The sequence below is a fragment of the Lepidochelys kempii genome, chromosome 8 (genome assembly GCF_965140265.1).
Source record: "Lepidochelys kempii isolate rLepKem1 chromosome 8, rLepKem1.hap2, whole genome shotgun sequence".
Lineage (NCBI taxonomy): Eukaryota > Metazoa > Chordata > Testudines > Cheloniidae > Lepidochelys > Lepidochelys kempii.
Genome location: NC_133263.1, coordinates 91,797,741 through 91,823,558, shown reverse-complemented (window position 1 = coordinate 91,823,558; position 25,818 = coordinate 91,797,741). Strand labels below are relative to the sequence as shown.

General features: G+C 41.3%; 1 protein-coding gene across 7 annotated transcripts in view; it reads left to right on the top strand.

The window, feature by feature from the left end:
• NFIA (nuclear factor I A) overlaps window positions 1-25,818 on the top strand; it is a 464,706-nt gene that overhangs the window by 404,254 nt on the left and 34,634 nt on the right. For all 7 annotated transcript variants that reach the window (XM_073357514.1, XM_073357517.1, XM_073357513.1 and 4 more), the window contains 3 exons: window positions 13,361-13,539; window positions 16,046-16,211; window positions 24,916-25,007. In XM_073357514.1, coding sequence (XP_073213615.1) covers window positions 13,361-13,539; window positions 16,046-16,211; window positions 24,916-25,007 — 437 coding nt within the window. The remainder of the gene's footprint in view (window positions 1-13,360; window positions 13,540-16,045; window positions 16,212-24,915; window positions 25,008-25,818) is intronic.

Below are 25,818 nucleotides of genomic sequence, written 5' to 3'. Positions count from 1 at the left end.
TGCTGGAAGAAAATGTGTGCACTAACTCTGTAGAAAAGTATCATAGTTCCTAGTGTATTAAACAAAAATCTGCTTTTTTCAGCATAAATCAGTGAGGTCTTGTTCCACTTGAGGCTCACTCACTAACATATTTTTGTGGATTTTCAAGGAAATCCCACTCTCTGTTAATATCTGAGGTCCTTTTAAGAATATCACCTGGAAGGGTCATGTTCCAAACTGGAATCTTTATTGGATAGACGGCTCCTTTCCAGGACTCTATTTCCACTGATCACTGGCTGTCTTTATTCCTCTTCTCCAACAATTATTCTGTTCTGAGGTGGATTACTATATTACCATCTGCAAATCCAGACTGTGACCTTTGTTCAATCCTGCAAAGTGTACATTAGAATCAGCAGCAGAGGAGGAAGGAGAGAAGCTTTTCAAGCATGAGAAGATGACACTTAGGGAGCAATAACCTCATTATATGAATTGATATATTTTCCAAACAATTATTATATATTACTAGTTATTGGAGGTTACACAACTTAGTGGCAAAATGCCAAGTAAAATGTAGTGTACACTGTCTATTCACCTCGTATGGTGAGAAATCTCCATGAGTTCTCTTATATCATGTATTGGTGGCCAGCGGTCAGACATGCACAATATTTTGGGTCTTCTTTGAGGTGAATACAGTGTACTAAACAGTCTCCATGCTGCTGAGAAAAATCAGTGAGAAAGAAGTTGTATATAAGTAGGTCACAATCAGAATAAACCCCTGAGTCAGCCAAACAATTACAAAAGGATCTATTTTCCTTTTGAGGGGGGAGTGTGTGTGCACCGCAAACATTTCACATTAATACTAATACAAATTGTTTGCACACAATGTGCAAAATAGAGAGCAAAGAAATGTATGTAGAATGTTTAAGGGATATGCCGTTGGCAGTCCATTACTTTTAAGTTCTCCATCACACACTTGCAGCTTTCACAGCCTTCCAAGCATTCCTTGGAACCCTGTTCTAGTGTACCTAGTTTGGAAATGACTAAGGATGCACTGAGCCTTTCCTAGCAGTCTGCAGAATGAAACCTTGTGAGAACAAAGCTGTTGTGGGGGTCAGGGTTAGGAAGCTGGTCCAAAAGTGGATGTGTCTGTTATGAAGTGTTCCACTGAATGAAACAGTTGGAAACCCCCCTGGAATGGACTGAAGCAAGCAGCTGTGCTGCGCCATGGAGGGCCATGTGTGGCAGCTTCTCCTCTGTGCTGATGCTGGTGCCAGCTCTTACCTCACCTATGCAGTGGCCAGCTGACAGAATCCGGTGCTGGCCAGAGAATCAGATGAGCAGTGAGTCCTGGCCCAAGGATTTTAGTTCTTTAGTGACTGTCCCTTCTGTTCCCTACAGCCAACAGATGGTAGAAAGTTCCAGGTTTCTTGAGTGGTAAGCTACCAAACTGATTCATGGATCCTCACTTAGTGAAGGCAGTTTTTCTGGGCTTGACTCCACAAACCTTGATCCTCTCTGAAGCAGGATACTTAGGTCTCAAACTAAGGAATTATGTCTGGCAGTTGGCAGCAGTGCCTATAGCCTTAGGTTTACGTTTTGACGTGACTATCAGCTTTCAAATAAATGGAAAATTCTTAAAAATTCAAGCAGCAAGATTTTTATTTCTGAAGTAATATACTCACATTACATGAGGGTAACATTTTCGATGGGCAGTGTGTTCCAATAAAGTTATTATGCATTGCAAAGCCAACCTGTTTCCTAGCCATCAGGCTGCTTGCAATCTTTACCAGACAGCAAAATACTGAAATAATTGGCAATAATTACATAGTAGCAATGCACTGATGCCCCAGAAGCTCCTTACACTTTAGTGACTTTACCACCTGGAGCTGGCTACAAAGTTAAACTGACCGTGATCATGAAATCCTAGAGAGGTTCATACAACAGCCCATCTTGACATGTACATCAGTTCTCACACTATGACTGTGTAGATCCTGCAGAAAGAAAAGAAGGAAAGAGTACTAAGAATGGTATATTAGGGAGAGAAATGAAGGAGGCACATAAACGCAAAGAACAGGGGATGTGACAGAAAGTGAGGAACCCAAAGCAATGGATACGTGGGCAGAAGAGAGGAATGCAGGGAAAAAAGGCACTAGGGGAGTGCCTACTGTTGTCTTAATGTGGTTTTCCCACATAGTACAGTATTTCCACTGAGACTTGGGTGGTCACCAAAGTGTGGCATTGTGCTTCAAAACTGTGCCTGTGGGTTGCCCGTTAAACTAACATGCAGCAAATCACTTAGTGAATTTGTACTGACTGACTTTAATGGAGTGGGCTATACAGTGACGTATACCATTGTGGAATAATATATTCCAGAAAGGAATATCTCCAGTTGCTCCTAGATGTTCCCTCAGAGTGCTGGTTATTGTATGCTATATCATAGAATCATAGAAGATTAGGGTTGGAAGAGGTCACCTAGTCCAACCCCCCTGCTCAAAGCAGGACCAACACCAACTAAATCATCCCAGCCAGGGCTTTGTCAAGCTGGGCCTTAAAAACCTCTAAGGATGGCGATACCACCACCTCTCTAGGTAACCCATTCCAGTGCTTCACCATCCTCCTAGTGAAATAGTGTTTCCTAATATCCAACCTAGACCTCCCCCACTGCAACTTGAGACCATTGCTCCTTGTTCTGTCATCTGCCACCACTGAGAACAGCCGAGCTCCGTCCTCTTTGGAACCCTCCTTCAGGTAGTTGAAGGCTGCTATCAAATCCCGCCTGATTCTTCTCTTGTGCAGACTAAACAAGTCAAGTTCCCTCAGCCTCTCCTCATAAGTCATGTGCCCCAGCCCCCTGATCATTTTTGTTGCCCTCTGCTGGACTCTCTCCAATTTGTCCACATCCATTCTGTAGTGGAGGGCCCAAAACTGGATGCAGTACTCCAGATGTGGCCTCACCAGCACCTAATAGAGGGGAATAATCACTTCTGTCGATCTGCTGGCAATGCTCCTACTAATGCAGCCTAATATGCCGTTAGCCTTCTTGGCAACAAGGGCACACTGATGACTCATATACCACCCAACCCTTTCCTAGAACCCTGGGTGAAACTACAAACATACCAAAGCTGGACACTTCAATAGCTGATCTGTAAGACATTAAAGACAAGCCAAACAACTGTGCCGTAATGTGAAAAAATCATACACATTTTGCGGAGTCTGAACGCCCAGCACAGATTAGCTCACACAGTGACATGTAACCAACATACTAACTTGCCGAGGCAATTTAAAAATAATAATGGGGTTATTCCTGTGTGTAGCCAACCGTATGTGTTAAGTGTTTGAGTTTGGCCCTACTTCAGATAATATGGAAGGTAGAGGAAAAGCAGTTTCCTAACAGAGAACTTCAAAGGCAGGGTTTAGTAATGATTGCATTCACCACCCAAATATTGCTTTCTCTAACATCCCAGCTGAAACGGGAGAGGCTTGCTAATGGTTAAAACTCCAACTAAACAAAAGTCAGGAACCGTGTAATTAAAACTCTACCTTTATTGTATTGTAAAGCGTTACCCTGTGACATAGGAAATATTTAAAGGAACAGGCTGTTTAGCTAATTTGTGTGTGAGTGAACTGCTTAGAGGACGACTATCCTAAATTAACTGTAAGACCACCCACTGAGATTGCCTCATAAAGGGCCATGATTGCTCAGCTTCGTTTTGTGTAACCGTTCAATAATTACCAGATAAATGCATAACTAAAAGCTCTATTACACTAATAATTTGTACTGAGATAGATGTGTGGGACACCATGCTGGGTTAATTTGTCATCCCTGCAGCAAACTTCTAAAGAGGGCTCTTTTGCAGAGGAATTGTGTTAATACATTGTTCCAGTGAGGACATGTTAGAGCAACAAGATGACTTGGTCGCTTAATCTCTTAAAGAAGCAAAATGCCTTGAGGGAAGTGCCAGAGAGAATAATGGGGGGTGATTAACAAAGTGGACCTAGATTTAAACTCATCCTGACAAAGAGAGCTGATCTAACTGAGCCAAAGTATTTAAAAAAGGGGAGAGGGTGTAAAAATACTTATAAGATGTCATGCAAATCTAAAAAATAAGATAAAAATATGGTGCTGAAGGACCGTTTTACGTGCTCTATCACTGATTGAATATTTGATATTTAGCTTTCTTTGATGTGTCCATGAAGTTACACTTTCCTTTTAACAGTGCATTGAACTGTAATATTTTTATCTCTGCTTTATGCTAAATTCTGTAACCTCAGACACACACAAAAAGCACATTATTACTTTAAGTATGGAACCCATGTTTAAGCATCAGAGCTTAGGATTTTCAACCTCCCCTATTGACAGAACCATAAATCATGTTAAAGTTAAGTGAATTACTGTAGCGTGGAACTATAGCTTTAACAATGTTTATGTAGTATCAGCTTACCATCTACAGAATGAAAGAGGGGGGAGAAACACTGATATTAGAAATGGGAATGTGGAGTCCTATTAACTTAACAGCAATATATCACTCCAAAGTCACAGATTACATTACCATGCCCTTTTTAGTATCAAAGCAGAATTATATCATCACACACATAAAGGTTGTAGGGTTTTTCTGAAAAGAGAATTTACATTTCTTTTGTAAACTTAGCAACTGCATTTCTTTATGAAATAACCACTACACCTTTCCCCAGTGGTAGTTTTTCCTTTTGTATATGAAAACACATCTTGATTATCCAAAAAAAAAAAAAAAATGCAAAAGTTGCCAGTGCTTGATTTTGAAGTAGGAAACCCCATGTTTGTTGACTACATGGTAGTTTTTGGCCATTGAAAAGATCTTTGGTTAAGCCTACAGTTTGTTTTGTTTAGGAGGTAGAGGCATTCTTCAGTTTTTATACCTTTTTAACTATTCCTTCAGTATTTCTTATCATGCATATGTAGAAGAATGTCACTATGTTTTCAAGAGCTTAATTCTTGGCCCCAATTCTGGACTTCAGTCTAGACCTACTTTCTGGCTTTGCTAGGGGTCAATTTGACACTAAGGACTTTAAATATAGCAGCTCAGAATAGCCAGAGCCCAGGATATTTCAGCCCCACCCATAGACAATCCCCAGGCACACACCCTATGCTGTGGCCCTCAGGGGGCATTGGCACAAGGCCCTTCTGCCTGTACTATGCCACTGGGAAATCTTAATTACACCATGAATATTTCCCAGTGGAAGTTGCACATGGTTTCCAACACTTTATTATGCAGGACCAGCATAAAGGGACCAGGACCCAACCCAGAACTGAGGACATTATGAGTCTGGTTTTCAAAAGTGCTAAATGCCCAAAGCTCCATGTGACTTCAGTAATAGAAATGGAAGAACTCAACATCTCTGAACATAAGCCGTTATGTGTCCAGTCTTGCTCTTATCGATGTCCATGGGAGCAGGATCAGACCCTCCATCCATCATGCTTGGGTGTTTGTATATCATTTGTATCATTATTTGTATTTATCATCAGTCCCTGTTCCAAAGATCTTGCAGCCTAAGTATGTTGGGTGAACTCTATTTTGTTGTATTTTGAAGGTACAATTAAAAATTACCTACTTGATGCAAGGGTAGAATATCAGTGACACACAAATCCCAGCCATTCTTATGAGTATCAGCTAAGGATGTGCTCCTGTTCTGACTGAAGGCAAAACTCTCAATGGTTTCACCGAGAACAAGATTGGGCTTCCAGTGTCTGTTGTAAGGGCTACCTGATTTTACTCATCCTCAAGCCAGATCGACAGCCCACTTAACCTCTATTTTGCAGAATGATGCAGGACTTCAGCAGTGTGTTGGTCTTGTGCTGGCCTGCATAGGGATGAATTCCACCATGAGGACAGATCTCAGCAATGTACTATCTTCCATCATGATCTGAGTGGCTTTCCACCTGGTTCAGTGAATAGCCTGTATACACAGACCTGTAGTTTCTGTGGTCAGCATCTCTATATTAAAGGTGTGGGGAACCCCAGGCCACATTGAAAAAGTCAGCAGCCTGTGTTTGGCCACCCAAGACCATTTCCAAAAGGTAGTAAGAAAAGTTGAGATCTTCAAAGGATGTTAGGCATGCAGTTCCCATTGAAATTCAGTGGGACTTCATGAATTCCCTTAGGTGCCTTTAAAAACTCCAGCCCAAGTTTCTCAACTTATTTTCTTGTTTTGGGTAAGTGCTTTCATCACAAAAATCCCTGCTTTCTAAAGTCATTGTTTTAATCTCTTCTTCTTTACCTCTTGTATTGTATTCTCCACAGAAGTGCAAGTTCTCTTCAACAAATCTGGATCATTGCCAGCTTTCCTTATTAAAAAGTCACTCTTCATCGTTCCGATAAACACAGCTGTTTCATGGTGTTTGAAAGCATTTCAACGTCAGCCGGCATGGTGGCTTAGGCAGTTAGTACTCTAATATGGTCAGTTTTGAGAATAAGGACCTTAGGGGTACAAAGGGTGGGATCCGTCCTGCATAATTCGAACTGGGACTTGCACCACTTTAATGCCGTGAGAAGGCTCACATCATGCAGGGAGTTAAGGCATCTTAAAAGCCTGAAAGGAAATGTCTCCGGGAACAAACCGCAATACAACATTTCTAGATAAATGACTTTTTTAAAATACTTCCTTAATTGTCGTAAAGTCAAAAACAAGCTGATACACAATACTGCTTGTTTCGTTGTGATTATAGTGTTACTGTTGCTAGGAAGAATGATCAATGTTTAATGAGCTAGTAGTAAACTTAATTATCACTTCATACAATAGCTATTTCAGCGTTGTGCCCCAGTGAAACCAATATTCCATCTGTCTAGTTGGATGGTCTAGGGCTGTGTGCTTTGTACTGCCATCTGTAAGAACTGGGTTTGGGTACGCAGTCTGTTGCTTCCTTGGGCTGGGAGCTTGGGAGAGGGGTAAAAATCATTTGCTGGGTAGGAGGTGAGGAATGTTGCATGTCAAACAGTGACCCTGTTGGAGACTTAAGGAGCAGCATTATGAAGAAGGAAATTTCATCCATTCATCTTGGCTGGAAGGATGCTTGGTGAGAAGTCAGGGTGAATGGGAGGGGAAAATATAAGTGGATCAGTATGTCTGTGTCCCATACGCTGGGAACCATTCATTCCTTGATGGGAGAGGTGGGAGGATTCGATGTCATTGCTGACGGTCAGATTATGAAGTCCTTTTGCACTCTGGCAAGCAATTACCAGAGGAGTCCCATTGACTGCATTAGGACTACTGCAGTAAGTGCCCACCAGCGTGAGAAAGGACCCCAGTTTGGCTTTAGCTGGCTACAGCTAATCTGTGCTGGGCGTTCAGACGCTGCAAAATGTGTATGATTTTTTCACATTACGGCACAGTTGTTTGGCTTGTCTTTAATGTCTTACAGATCAGCTATTGAAGTGTCCAGCTTTGGTATGTTTGTAGTTTCACCCAGGGTTCTAGGAAAGGGTTGGGTGATATAAATAAAACTATATCCTGCTTCAAATTAACTGATTCTTTATTATCTAATCATATAACTGAATACAATTTACAACTTAATCTTTTATTCATTTGCCTGACACACGTGAAATGCTAATCTAATCAATGAGTCTGACTTGTTTTATTCGTAATTTAGTTTGTTATTGGCTACTACAAATCAAGGAGGGAGATAGTCAGACAAGACTGGCCTTCATAATCCGACACTGGAATTCAGCGTTCTGAAAAAAATCCTCTAACTTTTATGCTGCGTAGCACTAAAAACCCATAAACCACTGAAAAAGCGAGCACAGCGTGCAACAGCTGTAGCACATAATTACTTGGCCCAGCCGTAGTAGTTTTAAAATACTGGTGTATCTGTTGCAGGCCACCGTACATTATCATCTCATTTTCTTCAGTAAAAAGACTGGGATGATTCAGGTGAGCGTCAATGGAATTAGAGTCATGTGTGCTTTGAAATATTCACGCTTGCCTTGCGATAAGAGGGTTATTCCCCCTCACAGACAGGCACAAGATTTATTAACACTGAAGATTCCTACCTCTGCATTCCTACTGCAGGTAGAAATGAAGCCCCCACTTTCAAACCGGCATTCTTTTTTATTTTTTGTATCACTGAGTAGGTAAAGTCCATAATAAAATATGAATTTCTCAGGTTTAAAGGAGAGTCCTGAATAAGCAGTTTGGGACTTCTGAATAATAAATACATAAAAGTACTTCTGTGTTGTCTTCCATTTAAGGATTTTGGATCACAAACAACCACTGATTAAACTTCACTGTACCCTCTGTGAAGTACGTAAGTAGTAGTAGCCCCTTTTACAGATGGGGAAACTGCGGCAGAGAGAATTTAAGGCCATTTTCAGATGTGTCCATTACTTACAAGTGACTAACTTCAGACTCTTCAGGCCTGTTTTTTTACCACCTTAATGGACACTTTTGAAAATCTTAGCTGAAATGGCTTGCCCAAGGTCACACAGTGAGTGTTTTTCAGAGGCGGGACTGGAAACCGGGTCTCCCGATTCCCAGTCCTGTACTCTAGCTATTAGATAATGCTGGGTGTATCTAGTAGAAGCTGTCAACTGATACAATACACTGAGTTTGGTGGAGAGTTTTCATAGATCTTTGACCTGTTAAAAGTCTTACTTGGGAATACAAATTCCTGAGACTTTGTATGCAGCCTCTCACTTCATGTACAGTTTATTAGCTGGTTTCTTGTTGCTGTGTGGACTAATGAGTGTCATTTTCTTTTAATAGTGCATACTAGTAATATACATACATATAATAGACATACTAGTTAAGACGTTCAGTTTTTGCAACTGGGTTATTACCGCTTAACAGCTGAGATGGTAAATTTTTGCAAAATCTAGACTAAGCTGTGGTGTTTCATGTGTCTGGAGGAAGGAGTGTGGATATAATACTGGCTAAGAGCATGCTACACCTGAGGGGAGATTAGTTTTTACTATTCGCACAGCTCTCCTGACAGCTTTTCTTGGGATCCTCCCACAGAACTGGGAATCAGTCTAAAGAGTCGATGCCAAAAGTAACAAGTAAAATGAAAAGAATCTAAGTGTCTGTCCAACCTGTGTAAATCTGCAATGGCTCAATGAAAAGGGAAGAGGCAATTAACTAACATCAAGATTGCAGAGCTGAATACATATCATTGTCTAAAATTTTGTTAAATGAAAAATGGGGTGGGGAGGGAAGGAGGGAGGGAGAATTTGAGTTAAATGAACTTATGAAGAGTCAGCTGGAATAGAGAGGATAAATAGAAACCAGAAAAGTATGGACTTTTCTGAAATACCTTAAGAGAGCAAAGGAGGGGAAAAATCAGCTTGAATTTGAACAGTCCATGTCTGTTTTACTTCATGTCCTCTGATTGATTAAAACTGTGCATGAGGATTTACACATTCAGGCACACAGAATTCCATAATAATGGCTTCCTTACTGAGGTAGGTCTCTTGGCATATCCATTATAGACCCTGTTTTTTGCCCCCATGAATTGGCCTGAGTATAGGAACAACCATAGAGGATCGGAGCAGTGGCCCTGTAAGGGATTGGGGCCTAGGCGGTCTTGCCTAGAGGTCCCAGCTGGGCTGAGGTCTGGCCCCCAGGGACAGGAGTCGCCAGACTGGAGTAGGAGGCATCACAAGGCCAGGTTCCGCAAGCAAGAGTCAGGTCAGAGTCAGGCTGGGGTCGGAGACCAGAGATAGTACCTGGTTAGAATCAAGAGACAGGAGGCAGGGTCAAAATCAGCAGCAGACCAAGGTCTGTGTGGTGGACCAGAAAACTTCCTGGGGTTAAATAGGGGCACTTGGCCAATTAGAGAGCGGGTACTGTCATTCTGCGTCTTGTGAGTAGTACTTCCTGCAGCACCTACTCTCCACAATGCTCCCTGGCCATGCATCTGCATGACCACCTAGTAGCACAGTGGGAATATCAGCCCCCTCAGGCTCTGCAGGCCTGGGCTCTAGTTCCTGGGTCCTTTCTGGTCCAGTAGTTCTCAAACTTTAACACATCTAAAACAGAAGTACTTGGCACATTACCATTGTAATTAGTTTAGATCCTTGCGCTGATAAACTAACCCTTCCTAATACTTCACTGAGGCCCACATTCCACCCTTTGAGAAACACTAATATAGTCCAGTAGGATGCTGCAAAAACAAACCTGTTGGGGACCTTTTATTCCTAATCCCAAGCAGTAAGTGATAACAGCTGAAGCCTCCAAGATTGTACGAACTTTTATGAGCAGAAAAGATTTAATAATAAAGAAAAGTAACATGCAGTCAAACTGCCAATGCATGAAGGGAGAGAAATTAGCTTTTGTTTAGTTAAGGTCCTTTTATAACAATCATTGAGAAACGAGTGCTTACTTCCGCCCTATTTGATTTTGGCTTATTCTTCTGCATCCCTTCAACCTTTCCCATATACTGTTAAGTGAGCCTGTGCTTTGGTTTTTCCCGTGTATTAAACATACTCCAAATCCAGTGCAAGAATTTGAGCTAGATACTGAATGCTTCCCAAGGCTTTTATCAAATCTATTCTTTGTGGTTTACAAATGAGGTACATGGGCACAGAAGTCCATAGAAGTTTAATAGAACTGGTGGGTGAGGGAGCTACAATGATATAATTACTAGTTTTGGGTGAGAAGTAAACCTGAGTATGAGAGAAAATACCCCAACGAAGCCGATAGATTTCTATGAAGAGAGGATAAAATCTTATTCATGAGAAAAGGAGCAAAATTCAAGGTGCTGTAACATGGTGGCTTTAGTTACACAATGAGGAAATGGATATGAGCTTAGGAGCATCTAACTTGCATGGCAAGGAGCTGGGTAAAGGTATTCTTTATAGCAGGGATGGGCAAACTTTTTGGCCCGAGGGCCACATCGGGTTGTGAAACTGTATGGAGGGCTGGGTAGGGAAGGCTGTGCCCCCCAAGCAGCCTGGCCTCCTGTAACAAGGCTGGTTCTGGCGGGACCCAACTGAGAGTGCCAATTCAGGACAAATTGCTTAAAGCAGGGCAGTTACTGCCCAAGGCGGGGATTTCTGTGCACACCAAGGCAAACCAAACCAGCCAAACGGAGAAGACTTTGGTTTTACCCCACTGGCTAACCACAAGTCACACAAGCAATTCCCTTAGACACTCCAGTTTCCCAGTATCACCACCAGTGCCCCTCGTTATGGGGACAAATGGTTAGGAAAACCAATACCCCAGTAAAAGAAAAAAGGTTCTCCCAATCCCAAAGGACCAAGCCCCAGACCCAGGTCAATATACAAATCAGATCTTACCCACAAATCATGCTGTTGCCAATCCTTTAGAATCTAAAATCTAAAGGTTTATTCATAAAAGGAAAAAGATATAGATGAGAGCTAGAATTGGTTAAATGGAATCAATTACATACAGTAATGGCAAAGTTCTTGGTTCAGGCTTGCAGCAATGATAGAATAAACTGCAGGCTCAAATCAAGTCTCTGGAGTACATCCACAGCTGGGATGGGTCATTCAGTCGTTTGTTCAAAGCTTCAGTTCAGCAAAGTTCCTCCAGAGATAAGAAGCAGGACTGAAGACAAGATGGAGGAGCTGCTGCAGCTTTTTATATTCTCTCGCCATGTGGTCTTTCTTTCTTTGTTCCAAAGACAAGCAGTCCAGCACATAGCCTGGAGAAACCTCAGAGTTCTGTCCCTAGGCAGGTTCCTACACACCTTACTGAGTCACAAGGTGTGTCTGCCTTCTCTCAATGGGTCACTTGTATAGCTGATGGTCCTCAATGGGTCATCAAGCAGGCTAGGCAGAGCTGACACCAACTTGTCTGGGGTGTCACCCAGAAGCATAGCATAAGTTTGGAATACAGACAGTATAGAGCCAATACTTATATTTTTAAATACAACAATGATACATGCAAACAGATAGAATAATCCTAACCAGCAAACCATCACCTTGTCTTAGATACCTTATTTGACCCCCTTTATACAAGTTTTGGTGCCACTACAGGACCTTGGTTGCAACAATGTTCTATACGGTCCCAGTTCAAGTCAATAACATCACACCCCCGCCCCCTGACTGCCCCTCTCAGAACCCCTGACCCATCCAACTCCCCCTGCTTCTTGTCCCCTGATTGCCCCCTTCTGGGACTCCCCTTCCCAAACCACCCCCTGGGATCCCACTCCCTATCCAACCCCTCCTGCTCCCTGTCCCCTGACTGCCCCGATCTATCCAGACCCCTGCCCCCTGACAGGCCTCCCGGGACTCCCACACCCTATCCAACCCCCCCTGTTCCCTGACCGCCCCAGAACCTCCGCCCCATCCAACCTCCCCCTGCTTCCTGTCCCTTGACTGCCCCCTGGGACCCCCTACCCAACTCCTGCACCACTGCACATGTGCACCGCCACCACCCCCTTACCATACCGCTCAGAGTGACAGGAGCTCGCAGCCCCGTGGCCCACATGGCGGCATAACTGTGTGGGACAGGGAACAGTGGGGGAAGGGCCGGGGACTAGCCTCCAGGGCCAGGAGCTCCAGGGCTGGGCAGGACGGTCCTGCGGGCCATAGTTTGCCCACCTCTGCTCTATAGTATGGGGGAGAGGAGATATATTTCTGCCCTCAGTTACACCTCTACAATCCTGTTGAGATCAGTAGTGTTGCATGGATTAAACTGAAAGCAAAATTTGCAAAAGGGGCTCTTTTAGTTTACACCTTGACTGTCCTGTTAGTAGCTTTTCTTGTTACCCTTCTCTCGTGTGGCTCCTTGGTGTGTACATTCACCAATTTACCTTCCCTTAAACATCATTCCTGATTGTGGCTTAGGGGCTGGTTTGGGATTTGATTTCAAAGTTGTACAAGGGAGCTGTGAACGTCATTTGCAAAATGAGCTTGCCCCTTCGTATGTGAGCATTATATGAAAATGTGTTACTTAAAAATGTTTCCAAACTGGTGTGAAAAAATGACATATATGAGGTACAAGAGCATCATTAAAACAATGACCATTTATAGTACAAAATAAAAATAGATCCATATGTGCAAATCAGTTATATGAAATGTCAATTAAATCAACTCTAATCTCCCAAATACAGTTTTTATTGCTCCATTCATTAGAAAGGCTCTTAAGGTAATGAATAGTTGTCACTTTTATCAAGGACCGCTGGTTCCTTTATAAATGTGCACTAAAAACACAGAAAGTTGTTTTAAAATATTTGGCTCCATTTGCCCTCAGCATTGTCTCTGAAGCGACTGTAGGACGCAGTGCGGTCTGATATAGCAATTGTGAACATCAAATATATAAATAATAGTGTACGTTAAAAAAAAAAGACAAAGTAGAGCTATAATATAATTCAACTGCATAGATTTGAACTGTCATCTAATGCAAAAATCTGCTCCATATAACTTCTTTGTTTTCTTTCCTATAGCAAGTCCGCATGCAACACCATCGACTCTTCATTTTCCAACATCACCCATTATTCAGCAGCCTGGGCCATACTTCTCACACCCAGCAATCCGCTATCATCCTCAGGAGACTTTGAAAGAGTTTGTCCAACTTGTCTGCCCGGATGCTGGTCAGCAGGCTGGACAGGTGGGGTTCCTCAATGTAAGGAAGCCATTTTTATTTCTTCAGAAGTGTTTGTCCGATGTCACCTAACTATGGAATTATCTTAACAGTGTGTCACACATGTGAATGTAGCACCTTAAATAGCTGCTACAAGGGGGGGAAAAAGCACTAACTACAGGAAAACAAACGTACACTGTGGTGTAATTAATGTACTTTGATAGTCAGAAAGGGCTGGTGGTTCAATGACCTTCTGGGATCCCTGTACCGATACTTCAGCTTCAGACATATGAACCCTAGTTCCACTGGGTTTAACAAAATACAAAGGCCAAATAATTTTTATTAATTATTCCTTTGGCGTTGGCGGGGGGAAGAGCAAGAAAAGGGAGGGTGAGAAACAGCTGTTTTAGATCAGCTAAGTTCATTTAAAAAAAAAATACTGTCATACCGCACTTTAGATCAAGTTGACCAGTACTTGAACCCAAGATGTTAAAAGTACAGTTTATTATAGTTTGTTATTTCTGTATGCGGTTATCTTTCCCCCTTATCTCTATGAAGAATTAAGCAGTGTTCCAATGCTTCAAATAAGCATTTTCATTTTTTAATCAACTAAAGTGAATCATCCTCTTCACTTTATTGAAACAACATTCCAGTCAAATACAGAAATGAAACTTTATTTACATCGTGTCTACAATAATGCTGTGAACCTTTTATGAAATAAAATGCATGTAATTGTGTCCAATCAGCAGAATAATGATTGTCAAAATTGTTATTACTTTTCTTACATACATAATGTTGAAATTGTTAATGAACCTGCAGAATTAATGTAATTCTTAGCATTAATTTTATTTATTAAGCTATGTTGTCTTGAATACTTTTTTCTTACCAAAATACCTGATCGTGCATATCTCAGCCAATACGGGCTTTGAATAATGTCTGCAATATGTTAGCAGTTACATTTATGTCTAGACAACAAATCAATAGAGTGCTTTTCTTTTTCCTTGAGTATTCATTTGCTTAGTTTAGCTCAAACCATCTGCGTTATGAACTGTTAGCACATTCACAATGAACATACAGCAAAGGTCTTCTTGGTAGAAAATTGGCCTACTTGTAAGACAAGAAAGTATTTGAGAAGTGTTACTGAATATATTAGTTTATTAAAGGTGCTGTATGTTGAAAAACATCTCTGAAAAGTTACTTTTGAGTAAGGCCTCAACCCCACAAACACGAGTAACTGTACTCCTGAAGGCAACAGTACTACTAATGCGGTTACATATATATACAAGCCTAATTCTGTTTACACTAGAGCCATTTTACATCACTGTCAGTGGAAATTTGAGTTGCACCCACGTACATTGCCACGGCCGTTAAAGTGGCTTTAGAGTAAATGAGAATCAGGCCTGTAAATGGTTGTAGGATTGGGCCCTTAGTCCTAAATAATTCCTGTTAGTGGAAACCTAAGCAGAGATTTAAGTACAATTTTTCCTCAGCAGTATTCAGAATATGTATCTGTGTTTAAAACTGAGCTTTTATCAATGGAAACGTGGCCATTCAGTGCTAGAAGAACTGTAGTTAGGATCAATTTGTGGAGTGCTGTCAAAACTGATCTTGTCATTTCGGTCACTAAAACAGTACCTGATTCACAGACTGTCCTACTTTTTTCTTTATAATGGTACTGCCATCAATTGGTATGGTTCTCAATAGTCTAGTTTTACATTAAGATTGAGATTTTCCATACCCAGTCCTTGTTTTTGTGATGCTGAAAGCTTATTTACTAATGGACAGGAGTTTTCCTAGTAATCACTTGAAATAGCATAGCTGAGTATGCAGAACCATCCTGCCTCTGATTATGTACATCCTGAACAAAATACCTGTACTTTTTTAATATTGAAAATAAAGCAGATATAAGCTCAATTGTTTCTAAGCAGATACCTAATGGCAGCTGAAATGGGAGCTGTGCTATTGGTAATTTTATGGGAATGTAGGAGTGCAGGTTGCTTAAAAATACATTACCTTATTTTTCCCATGAAATAAGATATCTGCTTGACTTTTAAACCACCCCAAAATTATCTCTTTTCCTACTAATGAGCAGTTTCTTAAGAAATTTAAACTTAACGTCCCAGGCACAGATATCCTAAGGGAACAGTAGAGGAATGAATATAGAAAGTGCAATGGGAGACAAAATTCTGCCTAAACTTGTACTGTAGGTAACTTAGTGGTTACACAGTGCAAGATTATAATTTGGTTCGGGGTGATTCTGACCAGTTGCTAACTTTGGAGAAACAGTTCGGCCCACTAAATAGGGTGAATTTCTTGCTTAAAAATGAAAGATGGGTTTAAAGGTCTTTCACAGTTATTGCAAGATTTTGAGATGGGTTGCGGTACAAAGCCCAGTGAAGTAAATGGCGAACAGATAATGGCAATTTTTCATTCCGACCTGTTTTTACTTACCATTGAGAAATTAAGCATTCATTACACCGAATTTCAAACTGGCCTCTTCTGTTGCTGGAGGCTGCTAATAGCTAATTTTGTCTTCTGTTTTTGGCAGCCCAATGGCAGCAGCCAAGGCAAGGTGCACAATCCATTCCTTCCTACCCCAATGTTGCCACCGCCGCCGCCACCACCAATGGCTAGGCCTGTGCCTCTGCCCGTGCCAGACACAAAACCTCCAACCACATCGACAGAAGGAGGTGCCGCCTCTCCTACTTCACCAAGTAAGTACGGCTGCAACAAGGGAGAGAGAGTTCAGTAAGGTTCACGCTGTTTCATCTACCATGTGTCTTCTGTTCACCAACCAGGAGGAGCAGACTGTGCTTCCCAAGTTAATTTCACAGTTGTCAATTGCATAAGATAGACAAAAATCACAGCTTGTTATTTTAACTAAATACTGCTGGCACTGCACATAGTTACACACTGGAAAACTCATGGCCAGCAGCTAATGTATGGGGGTGGAGCTGGGACATTCAAGATGCTCTGTAGTTTCATGAAGAAGCTATGCTGCTGGCCTTCCACTTGTGTCCCGTGACCAACGCTAGACAGCACTACATTGAACTCAGGGGCAAACCCACACAGAGGGTCTTGCTTCTTGTACAGACCAGGCCAGACTCGAGCTCAATCCTTTTATAGTTTCTTTGGGAATAAGTCTTTCTAGATGAACCCAGACTCATTGCCCTTATGACCAGCTCTCTGGCAGGCCCTGCATTTGGAGCAGGTAGCTTGTGGTATTTCTTCTACTGAGGGGGAGAGCATTAATTTTCTCTTCACCACCCACACAGCCCTCATGTATTTTTTGTAGCCACAAGTAAAATATACAAATTCCTGCATGCACATTGGAGCCACCATTTTGGATTCACTCTGCTAGGAAGCAAATGTGCATCAGCTGGGTTTGAAGCTTTAAACATTTTGGGCATACAGGGAGTTAATTGCAAATGGTTTAATGAAACGATGCTCAAATTGTCACTGAAAAACAAAGCGGAAGTTTTCAGCACTTTAATGGCAGGGGGACTTGTTCCCCAATTAAATGAATCCAGAATGAAGTCCAAGAATAAGCCATTATTGGAATGATAAACACTTTTATTTCAAATGCCTCCTTGAGAGTTTACAATTTCAGAGATGGCCACTGAGGAAGCACATTAGATAGATTAGATGGAGAGTGCCCAAAAATCAATGTACTCTAAACAGCAAATGCTTGGGATGCTTTCAAATTATTTAAATGCTGCATGTGGCCACTGCTTGATGTCCAAGGAGGCATGTATTATTTAACAAATATAAAGCCCAAGTTCTTAAAGCTTCAGGCACAACTCAGGTGATTCACACCTCAGAGACCAGAGGCCAGTATTGTGGCTGTGACATGGTGGGTTCCATGGGGCATTGCACGGTCCTGACATTTCTTGTGTTTTCATGGCATCCTTTAACTGGACAGGATTGTTTGCATTTCAGGCTTGCTTGGGAATTATAATTGTGACAGAAAGGTTGGGAGGGTGAGATTTAAGACACGGGATTTAAGCTAAGACAGGCCCGTAACTTAGAAGTGTCAAGAGATCATGGTTGCTAGTACTGCTCAGAAAATTTCTGTCAGAATGAAATTCCCCCCTCCCGCCCGTTTTCTAGCTATTTCTGACCAACACTTTTTATATCATGAACCTGTTTGTCTTAGCACTTTTGAAGTCAGGTATCAGTTAACTTAATGCTTTCTTGCTCTTCAATAAGATTCAGTAGTGGGCCACTAAAAGGTTAACATTTACTCACTGGTGAGTGGTATTTGAAATAACTCAGTATTTCCCTGTCTTTAGAGTTGGAAAATATGAAGTCAGTATACTAGACATGCCATCATTTATAATTATAGCTCATAAGTTACGGGCAATTTGTGCCATTTAAAAGAAAAAAAAATCTAAAACCATTTTAACAATTACCTTAATGTTTATTTTATGTGATCTTTGGAGTCTATAAACAATAAATGTGTATTTGGCCAGATTCTCTGCTGATGTAAATTGGCTTACCTACACTGAAATCAGTGGAGCTACACTGATTTACACTACCAGGAGATCTGGCCCATTGTGGCAAAGAATGTTCAACCAAGAGCTGTCAATATAATCCAGGTTTTCTCAAGAGCAGCTAGTTAATGGTATTTAAACAAAAGATTAGGAAAAATAATTACTGTTGGTAATTAGTCAATCTGATATCTAAACATCCACTTCTGTACATTTTCAAGCATGCACCTTCCGTTTGATAAGAGTCATGAATGTTAAATAGAAGAGTGAATTGAGTTTTAAAGATGTGTGTAATACAATTTTAAGTCCACATTTTATGGAAATATGGACTACAGGAATGATTTCCAAAGAAAAATGTATCACATACATACCTGAGCCTGTTGAAGCATGTATAGCAAAATAAAGTGCCAGGACTTTTCCATTAGGGAACACCCATTTTTAACAGTCTCAGAAGAGTTCAAATGGCACTATTCTAATCCATAGGAACCCTCCCATTGTCATTGATTTCCACAGCATAGTAGCACAGAATAGGCCACTCTCCATATATTTGTCTTGCTGGACAATCTTGTCACATAATGTTCTGCAAATTTAGAACTGTCCTTCAAAATGGAGGACGGGTAGCCAGATTATAGCTATAAAGTTTTGCTGACATACATCCGAAAATGTCCATCATTACAACTCAGAGTCAGTAATTTCCTGGACCCTACTCTGTTCCTTGCTCCCATTATACTGTGGACTTTGTTGCTTATTGGGGTCCTTAACTAAGTGTAAAAACTGTCAAAATGCACTGGTATCTGTATCCTTAGGCAGTATCTTGAGTTCAGAATACGTAACATACCATAGAAAGAAGTCCTTGCTGAGAAGTGTTTTGCTATTGTGGAGGAGGGGTTGTTTATTAGAGTACAAATAGCCAGTACAGAGTAACCAGAACTACATGAAAAGATGTTTTCCATGGTTACACAGTTCCAAGGCACCAGTGCTGGAAGCATCCCTTTTATATGGCTGTCTGCCCTCCATGGCATTATAATGAGGGAAGTCATTTACTGAACGGAAGAGGAAGTTCTTATACAGGAGTGATATTAGCATTTGGCCAGACTCTCTTTTGCTGTGTGGAGAGGAATAAAGGCCCCAAGGAAATATGTGAAGGGGATTGGAATTTGTTTCATGCTGTTTCCCTCCTTTGATCTGGTAAAAAGTCCTCTGCAGAAGTGTGCATTTTGAGGCTCTAATAGACATTGGAATATAGCCCTCCAGGGGGGTGAAGAGGCCAGAAGAAGCTGCTCAATATGTCATGATCTCCTGGGAAGTAGAACTTAAGACCACAATACAATATTATGGTGGTTAACAATTCTCAGAGCAGCAGTAAAACTCTCCAACAGTGGGATTAACTTTCTGTGGAAAGCATGACCATATCACACTGCTTAAGGAAGGAAAACCCTATGGAGGTACACTGGGGTATTTACCTCTGCGCTGTGGTATGGGATGCACAGACTCGGGCTCAGAATTTCCAACTGTAAGTCTTACCACATTTGCAAGAGTAGTATCTCCATCGGTGAGGAGATGCAAGGGAGATGGGCGCTCATAGGATTTCTGGAGGTAAGTTTTTCCTCCAAGCACAGGTTTTTCTGCAGAATAGTTTATCCTTAACATAACACACAGACCCTGAGTTAGCATCCAATCTCTCCCCCTTCTGGGGATTTGGTTTTATTGGTAACTCAAAACCAACACAACACAAACATCACCCTAAGCTGTTTTCCAAAGCCTTACTGTTCCTGGAATTGACCTGCTGTGGCCCAAAGAAACACCACCTCCATTAGGTACGAACTGGAGTTTATTAGGTTAGTAGAACCAACTGACTGAGCAATAATTCCCCAGGGGATTAGCACCTGAGCCCAGGGTGACTCAGCAGAAACCCTCATTCCCATGCAGTGTCTAAGATTTTTTCCCTCTTGTTACCCCATTATTTTTAAAAAACACGACTTTTTAAATGAAAGTTATTTCCTAACGCGCCATAACTGTGCCCAGGGAGAAGAACCTTTTCGGTTCCATTTGTAGCACAAGAGACTTATTGCTTTTGTGCCTTTGTACAAAAAAGCTTTCACATTAATCAGCAATGGTAGCAGGAAGAGAAGAGTAATTATGTGGCTAAAGCACGGGACTGACAATCAGGAGGTTTGGGTTCTAGTTCTTACTCTGCCACACATTTGCTGTGTGCCGCTTGAGCAAGCCTATTCAGCTCTCTGTGCTGTACCCTCCCAGTGGTGACCGCTGACCAACATTGCTGAATGTGTAGGTGTTGCAGTGTGCATTAAGATCCTCCGATGGAGGGCGCTCCTGCAATGCAAAGCATTGTATGTGTGCATGTTCTTCTATATGGCGTCATATCTGTCTCACCAGAAGGGTGCAATGTAGCACTAAATAGCTTATAAGATGGTGTAGCTATTCAGATCAGACATATGTGCCTATTTTTCTTCCTGGTCTGTCAAGGAGACACTTGACCGTGTATCAGACTACCACTGACTGGAATTCTGCTTTGCCAGCAGGCAGTCATCCTTGTTAATTCACAACCAAAAGGTAGACTGCACACTCTTTCATGTGACAACACTTCTTTCAGCAAAGTATAGGTAAAAGGTTTCTGCAAAGTTGGGAAGTGCTGCCTTATAATACATCACACTCATAACATTGTTGGTTGTTTTCTCTTGTCTTTCATGCTATTTCTTGCCATTTTGGCTAAATATTGGAGGCTTGTGTGAGCAAATGTTCTTTCCCTGCCAGCGCTTTCGCTCTTGCTTGTTCCTAAAGTGAAGCATCATAGCAAATTTTTGGTATCGTGCTCATTTCCATGGCTACAGACTATGGTGTCACAAATTCCCCACAGCAGATTCCAGATGAAGCAAGGCCGGGCAAGGCAGGAAAATGTTCTTGTTCAAACACGAAGAGCCAGCGTTTCAGCTGGTGTAAACTTCCAGAGGAAGTTTGTAGATATACATTAGCTCAGGATGTGGCCCAAATTGCCGAGAAGGGAGGAAAGGATGATCTTATGGTTAAAACACAGGACTGACCATCAGAAGACAAAGATTCTAGTCTTGTTACCTTTCTGTGCCTCAGGTTGCCCCTTCTGTAAAATAAAGTATGAAAATCCCACTGTAAAGGAAGCTATTTAAAACACATAATTTGATATAGCTTTAACTAACCAGTGGGATTTCCTAGTTCCTATCCTAAAAAGAGGAGAGTAAAAGTGCCAAATTATGGGACCTCCAGGAATATCTCAACCCAACCTCCTGTATCAAGCAGGAAGAACTCTACACTGTACTTGGATGGGAAATTTCTAAGGAAAAGCCAGAATATTGCAGGAAGTGGTTCAGGGATGCAGTAAGCTGGCACTTTTGTACCCGATATCTTTCCCTTTACCAAACTAGTGTTCCAGCATGGTAATAGGGATTGCTGCTGTTGAATATTCAGCTTTTTATATGAGACACAAAATGGAGCTTGACCACTTGTGGTCCTCAAAAGTCCTATGGCACTTCACACCAGAGTATGGATGTTAGCTTCACACCAGAGTATGGATGTGGATCATGCTGGTGAAATTCCGTCTTAAGGAATTACTTTCTCACCGCCTAGATGCTCCCTGTAGTTTCAGTATTCTTCGGCTGTAAACTTTTTTACAGTTGCTGTTTGCTCTTAAGGAGACACCAACTTGAAATCTAAGCATTTTCAGGAAGTGAGTTAAAAGCAGTTGCAGGTTCTACACCAAAGGAAGAAACATTCCACCCCAGAGGTGGTCAGCTGAAGTGACTCCTGCATACAGCGTATAGTTTATGAAGTGCCTTAGAATCCCTTGGCATGAAAGGTGTTTGAACTGACAAAAAATAATTAAAATAGGGAATTATATGGAAAGCACGATAAGGCTAACACTGCTAGCATACATACTATACTCTGAAATGTAATAAACATATATATGAGGTTGTCAGTACCTAAACAACATATAGTAACTTTTAGAACACTTTTGTAAGTCAAGTAATGTGAGAATTTGGAGCTTTACTGGCCATTTATATAAAGTGCACAATAGTTCCAAAAGCTTCATAGCTACCCATTGATCTAAATTTTTAGCAAGTGCATTTGTAACATTACAGAAGTTTACTTTATAGTTATCACAAAATCTTGTGATGGTCATTGCATCCCTGTGCCTTATTTGGAATGGAAATAATGCTACATAGTACTATGGCCTGCCATGCAATCCTGAAGCCAGGGTTCACTCTAGTCATCACTGTAGTTTACTGAAGTGCCGAAGAAATGTTTTTTCTTGTGCCATATGCCCATCTCACTCTTAAATCTTTACCTTATGTTCATCAATGCCTGAAACCATGAGAATTACAATGCAGACACAAGTCTTTCTGCAGTGGAGCTCTGCCACAGTAAAACAATGTAGTGATATGCAATAGCTGAAAAATGGAAGGTAAATCTGGGTTTCTTCCCTTCACTCATGAACTTTGTTTCCCTGGAGGCACCTGCTCCAAAGAATTAAATGGTCCATTTGCTCATTGTCCATCCATGCTGGAAGAAAGACAGGAGGCCATAGATGTAGTTTAATTAGGCTGCAACTTTATTCACTTAAAATGTCTGGGAGCACCTTGCAATAAATTGTACAGTGCAGGAAGCGGGGGCAGGGCGTGTCAGTTCTCCACTGTTCCAGATGTAGGAGCCCTAAACCCTGCTTCCTCAGCTCCCTTAAAGGGGGCTACGAAAATGAGGGAGGTCATCTCCCTGCTGTACAAGTTGTAGGAGTCCCAAAACCCGCTTACTCAGCTCCCTTAAGGGATGCTTTCCCTCAAATCCTTTTCCAGTCCACTATATCCAAAAACCATATCCTGTCCATATCAGGTACCTGTACTGGACATGTGCTCAGAGTGTTACTTAATTTGCCATTGTCTGTATGAAATTTTAGTTTGTACTGACTTTGCTAGTACTTTTTGTGTAGCCTGTTGTAAAACTAGGCAAAGAAGTAGATGTGTTGATGTACCCCGTGGAAGACCTCTGTGTACCCCCAGGGGTACACATACCTCTGGTTGAGAACTACTGGGTTAGATCCCCTTGCAGTTAAATCACAAGGAGAGAGGCAGTGCAAGTTAAAGCAAAGATAATTTATAGATTTCTAAAGAAATTGCCTCATTCAGAAGAGCCTCAATAGCTGACACTACTGACAGGCACACGTTGTGAATTACTGGCTTTTTTTGAATTACCAAGTGAACACACATGAAAAAGTAAGGCGTATGCATCACAAATTCTATTTTGTTCATTTATTCCTGCATTTGTAGTTTAGTTGTAATTACTCAGAAATACTTGGTAACATGCCAGGAGTGAGTACCTTGTAAAAATAATCTTAAAAATACGGAAACTCACTACAGTGCACTAAGTTCCTGTTAGATCTTTGCTGCAAATTATGGAAAGGCAGCCATGTTTTGTGTGAATATTACCAACGCTTTTACAGTAGTTTTGGGCTGAGGAGAAACTCAACATAGCAACCATTCTGAAAAGTGCTTAGCACTTTAAAATTCCGTTGGAGTGGGAACTGAAAGTGTTCAATTTCTCACAGGATTGGGACCTAATCCATATTTAAGACATCCTCAAGCATGCGTTAGTCATGGCATCACTTTGATAACATATCCTCAAAGATCATTCTATTGACATCTGATCCTTGTAGCAAGACATGACTTTACAAGTAGGATGCTGTATATGGTAGTCTCCAAACCAAAGGTCTATCTTTCACCAAACACTTTGCTTTTATAAAAAGGGCAGTAGCGTTTCACCTTTACTGATAACTCAGTATCTTTATTTATATTTAATTATCCTTATTTTTCCTCAATATGAGGTGTCACTTCAATACTTAGCTTCACTGGAATTTGGCACAGTATTTCCTTCTATTTACAGCCATTTTTACCACTTCATCGGGGAGTTAGATTGCCAATTAGATTGTTTCACATGTTATGGATTTTATTCAGCACAGTGCATGCCTTGGCCCTTAAACATATATAACTATTCAGGTACATATTTAGATCTGCATACACAGGAAACTGAGAAAAGAAGATGGTGTGTGCAGCTGTCAAAGCAGCAGAACACTTAGAACTGAACGTTTTTGGAATTGACCTGAGTTCTGGACAGTTGCAATGGAGAGATGTAGAGCAGCAATAAAATCATTAAAGTACTTCAGGTTTGGAAGTAATCTGGGTTCTTGGCTTGTGTTGCTCTTAATAGCTTTACATTTTGCGGGAGCCATTCCAATTTTTAAAGAGAGCTTCAGCCTTGAGACTGATTGCACTTACCACCCCAACCAAACTGCAACCCATAATTTTTTTACCAAGGGAATCTTAGTTTGTCAGACAGATCACATGAGTACTTTAGAGCATGTAGACTCCAGCAATGGGAAAATCAGGGCTTTAACTGTATACTGTGCTCTACTGGTATGAAATAAGGGCCTGATCCTGGTAACATACCCATGAGTAACTTCACTTAAATTAATAGCTTTATTGAGATCAATGTGAATTCCTCATATGACTGAAGATACCTGGGAACACATTTGCAGGATCAGGATCTATGATATATGTTGTACAGCCTTATACCGAGAGACCTGCCCCTCTCAAAGACAAAAGTGGTTCAGATGAACTGAGCACATCTTCTTCTGGATGCATTACATCATTTTATTTAAGTATGTTGAAAGGAATGACTTTCCTTTAGTCCAGTTATGTACATGCCTATATATTCACCATTAAAGCAAACCTTCTCAGTGTCTAAAATCAAACTCTTGCTCTAAAACGTTTGCACATTTCTGTGTTAAACATCTGCTTAGGTGGCTCTGAGATACTGTGTTTTGGTGTTGTTTGTGTGTGATCTAGTGCTGCTTCCTCAACGCACGTGTCCCTTCCCTTCACAGCCTACTCGACACCCAGCACCTCCCCCGCAAACCGATTCGTCAGTGTTGGACCTCGGGATCCAAGCTTTGTAAATATCCCTCAACAGACACAGGTGGGCAGCTTTCAACTTCTCTGTATGCAGTGCACCTTGTTATTCTTCTGTGTATTTTAATGTCTCCTTACAAAGTGAGCCGCATTTCCGCACCACTGTCAATTCACCCACATGGTCTCAGTAACAACGATGAAATGTCACTCACAATTTGTGTTTGTCTGTTGTGTTTTATTGGCTTATATGGTAATAATTCTTCCATAATTCCTCCAAACTCTCTTGCTTTCCAAGGCATTGGCTTCTAGTGTGCAATTTTTCCTCTAGGACCAAATTTTCAAATTTCTTCATTGCATCTGACATATTTGCAAGTGCATCTATTTGCACATGCAAAAGCCCAGATGAGCCAATCAGGTAATTATGGCCTTCAGCCCAATCCTGCACCACTGAAGTCATTTCAATAGGAACAGGATCCAATTCCTAATTTGCCATTTGCATGCAGGTTTTTGGGCATGCAGGTGATTTTTTTTTGGTGGGGGGCCCAAGAGATGTGGAAACTGATGTGCTCATAACTACTATGAAGACCTAGTTAAGGGAGGGCCTTTGAAAATTTGGCTTCAGATGTCAAAATGCAAGTTAAACCAAAGAACCAACAGTTTAAAGCTCTAGCATCTTGTTTGCAGCCAACACCGTATTTCACTGCAGTGTTGTTGGGGTGACTATTCAGAGATTTGCTATAGTTGAGTCAGAAGCTCAAGCAAATATTTCTTTAGAAGGATAGGGTTTAAATGCGCTTTTTCCAAGCTGTATCAAATCCTTAGTATTGATTAAGAAAATAGTTGTTGGCCGTTTTTTTAGTGGTTAATTTTAGCCAGAT